We start from the raw sequence: 2,781 nt of genomic DNA, 5'->3' as shown, positions 1-2,781 counted from the left end.
AATACAAAAGTTTGGCATTCATATATGAGGTCTGGAGTGGAGTGGTAATATGTTTATCATCAATACAGAGAGAGCATTGAAAGTCAGAAGAACGTTTTAGGGTTTTAATATGTCATATGGTATGGAACAGCTTCTCTGTACTTTAATGTTCTGAAGCACGTGTGTCCAGAGGAATCTCAGCAAATCTTAGTTAATGAGAAAAATAAAACTTCCTTCTTCATCAGTGTCCTTCCACAAACACTTATGCCCAGAGGAGATTCCTAAAATACAAGGTGAAAGGTATTCTTCCCTTCATTGCTTCATCACCATAGATTGTTTTTTCCGTCTTTTCTCTTTTGTCCAACCCCAAGTCTTCCCTTCTGTTTTATATCAGTGTTAACCTATAATAATAAACAGTAATGCTAAACTTGTGGCAAAGCAAGTGACTTGTTGATATTTTGTGATACAAACACAACTAATATAATAGCTATTGTCTATAAAACTTGTATTTTGAGAGATTTTCCTGTAAAGAATATAACCTTAAAATAAATCCTCCAAACTTTTAACATGAGAGTTTGAAGGTCCATCAGTGGAGTTAATTGCAAGAAAAACTCATCCAAAGGCTGCCTATGTTTAAAGTTGACATTACATTCATACAGTTATTACATTACATAGTTGGTTACTAAAAAAAAAAAAAAAAACCTTACTGCTATCAAGTCAATTTGACTCATAAAACCCCTCCTTGGGTTTCCAAGGCAGTATCTCTACAGAAGTAGATTACCCAACCTTCCTTCCGAGCAGTGGCTAGTGGGTTTGAAGCACCAGCCTTCTGGTTAGCAGTCAAATGCCTTAGGCACTATGCTACCAGAGCACCCACATTGTAGGTTATATGTATATTTATCTTTATAAAAATATCTGTATTGAACTGCATAAATATTTATATATGTATATATCAAGAACATTAAAATGCTTATTTAGGTCACTGATCGATATCTTTCTCTCCAAGAAGGAAAGTGTCTATAAGAACCCCAACTACCTTATGAGATTTGCTTGATAAAGCTAGTTTTTGACCAAGGTCATTTTTTATTATGGTTCCAAGTAGCCATAGCTTGAAATAATCCTGTTCACACAGAAGTGTTCCTATCAGACAGGGAGGTCACACATCAATGAAACAGCCTCCGCACCAGGATTGTGCTTGATACCTAATGAGAAGTTTTGATTCCTTTATACACTTAGCTCCGTATTTCCAAGCTGGGAATCTCATTTCTGTGGACATCTTCCCTCTTTGTGTGGATTATTATATCATTGTACTCTGTCCTCTATATTTCAGTTGTCCTCTTTTTTTTTTTATTATTATTATGTATGATCTTATCCATGACATGTTAGTTGTCATAGCTCTCATAGTTTTATAAAATTATCACAAGTTCTCCAATCACAAGATTTTATGAGTAAATAATGATTAAAATGATAAACAAAGACAAAAGATACTAAAGTACATAAAGAGCTTATGGCTCAATGCAACTGATATGTATTGTACCTAAAATTGTCCTTATTTGAGTAGAAAGTCATCAGTGATCTCTCTGTACATGTTCAAGAGCAACTGAAAGGATGTTCTTTATTTTCTTTCTTTCTTTTTTTTTTTAGGATTTAAGAAAATGGAACCTAGCATCAATTAGGGGTTTAATTAGCTAATATTTATTTACAGTCCTTGAGATTCTTGAGACGACCTTACCCTTTTGATTGTTAAACCGGAAACAACCAGATTCAGTGGTGACAGTACTTATTTGACAACAAAATCAGTCAGAAATCAGGGACAGATTGTTAAACGTGGATCAAAAACATGAAGAAGAGGAGCACAAACTAGAATAATGTGTGAAAGAATGAGGTCAAACTATACACACAATAGGACCTGGCTCAGAAACTGCAAAGGAGTATCGATGAAGAGAGAGAGATGTGGGGAATTGACTTGTGTCCCACAAAATTGCTGTGCATGCTGTTTTGTTTCATTACTAGACCTTGGTTTAAAATAACATGGTCCAGTGCTCCCTCTACCAATATTCCCAAATATAATTCTGGGACAGGATTCTACTGTTCATATCAGGATGAGAACATTTTCTCTTCCCCATCAATTCGATTTCATTTAAATTGTTACAGAATTATCAACTGGAGTCTTCTGTTCTTTGTCATCTCAAGGCATAGTTGGTCACACCATAATTTTCTCATGGCATTTTTGACATCTGCATTCCTCAGAGTGTATATCAGAGGGTTGAGCAAGGGAGTCCCAATAGTGTAAAACACAGCCACCATCTTGTCCACTGGAAATGTGATTGGAGGGCGAGTGTATGTGAATATACATGGCACAAAAAATAAGATGACCACAATAATGTGGGAGGTACAGGTAGAAAGGGCTTTCTTTCTTCCTTCTGCACTCTTGTTACTCAGAGAGTGTAAAATGAATATATAGGAGATGATCAGGATTATGAAACTCACCATGCATAAGGCCCCACTATTAAACACTATGAGTAGATTTATGAAATAAGTGTCCATGCAGGCAATTTTCAACAAAGGTTGTGTATCACAGATATAGTGGTCAATAACATTGGATCCACAAAAGGGCAATTTCAAGACCAAGAGAACTTGTATTGATGAATGGAAACAAGACCCCACCCAGGCCATAATTAACAACACACCACAGACATGCTGGTTCATGATGGTTGTGTATCTCAGGGGCTTGCAAATGGCCACATAGCGATCAAAGGACATGACTATGAGCACGAAGACCTCCATGCACCCAAAAAAATG

The 2,781-nt window shown here is 36.2% G+C and overlaps 1 protein-coding gene across 1 annotated transcript in view; it reads right to left on the bottom strand.

Annotated features, from left to right (window-relative positions):
* Positions 1-2,127: 2,127 nt before the first annotated feature.
* Positions 2,128-2,781, bottom strand: part of LOC103210910 (olfactory receptor 4C11-like) — a gene marked incomplete at its 5' end in the record, with an annotated part of 5,849 nt that continues 5,195 nt past the window's right edge. Inside the window, one exon of the mRNA XM_007956823.2 lies at positions 2,128-2,781. Coding sequence (XP_007955014.2) covers positions 2,128-2,781 — 654 coding nt within the window.

Source organism: Orycteropus afer, unplaced genomic scaffold (assembly GCF_000298275.1).
Source record: "Orycteropus afer afer isolate SDZICR_OR568_19922 unplaced genomic scaffold, OryAfe1.0 scaffold00666, whole genome shotgun sequence".
Taxonomy (NCBI): Eukaryota; Metazoa; Chordata; class Mammalia; order Tubulidentata; family Orycteropodidae; genus Orycteropus; species Orycteropus afer.
Note: the sequence above shows the minus strand (reverse complement) of the source record. Positions and strands in the feature narration are given on the sequence as shown.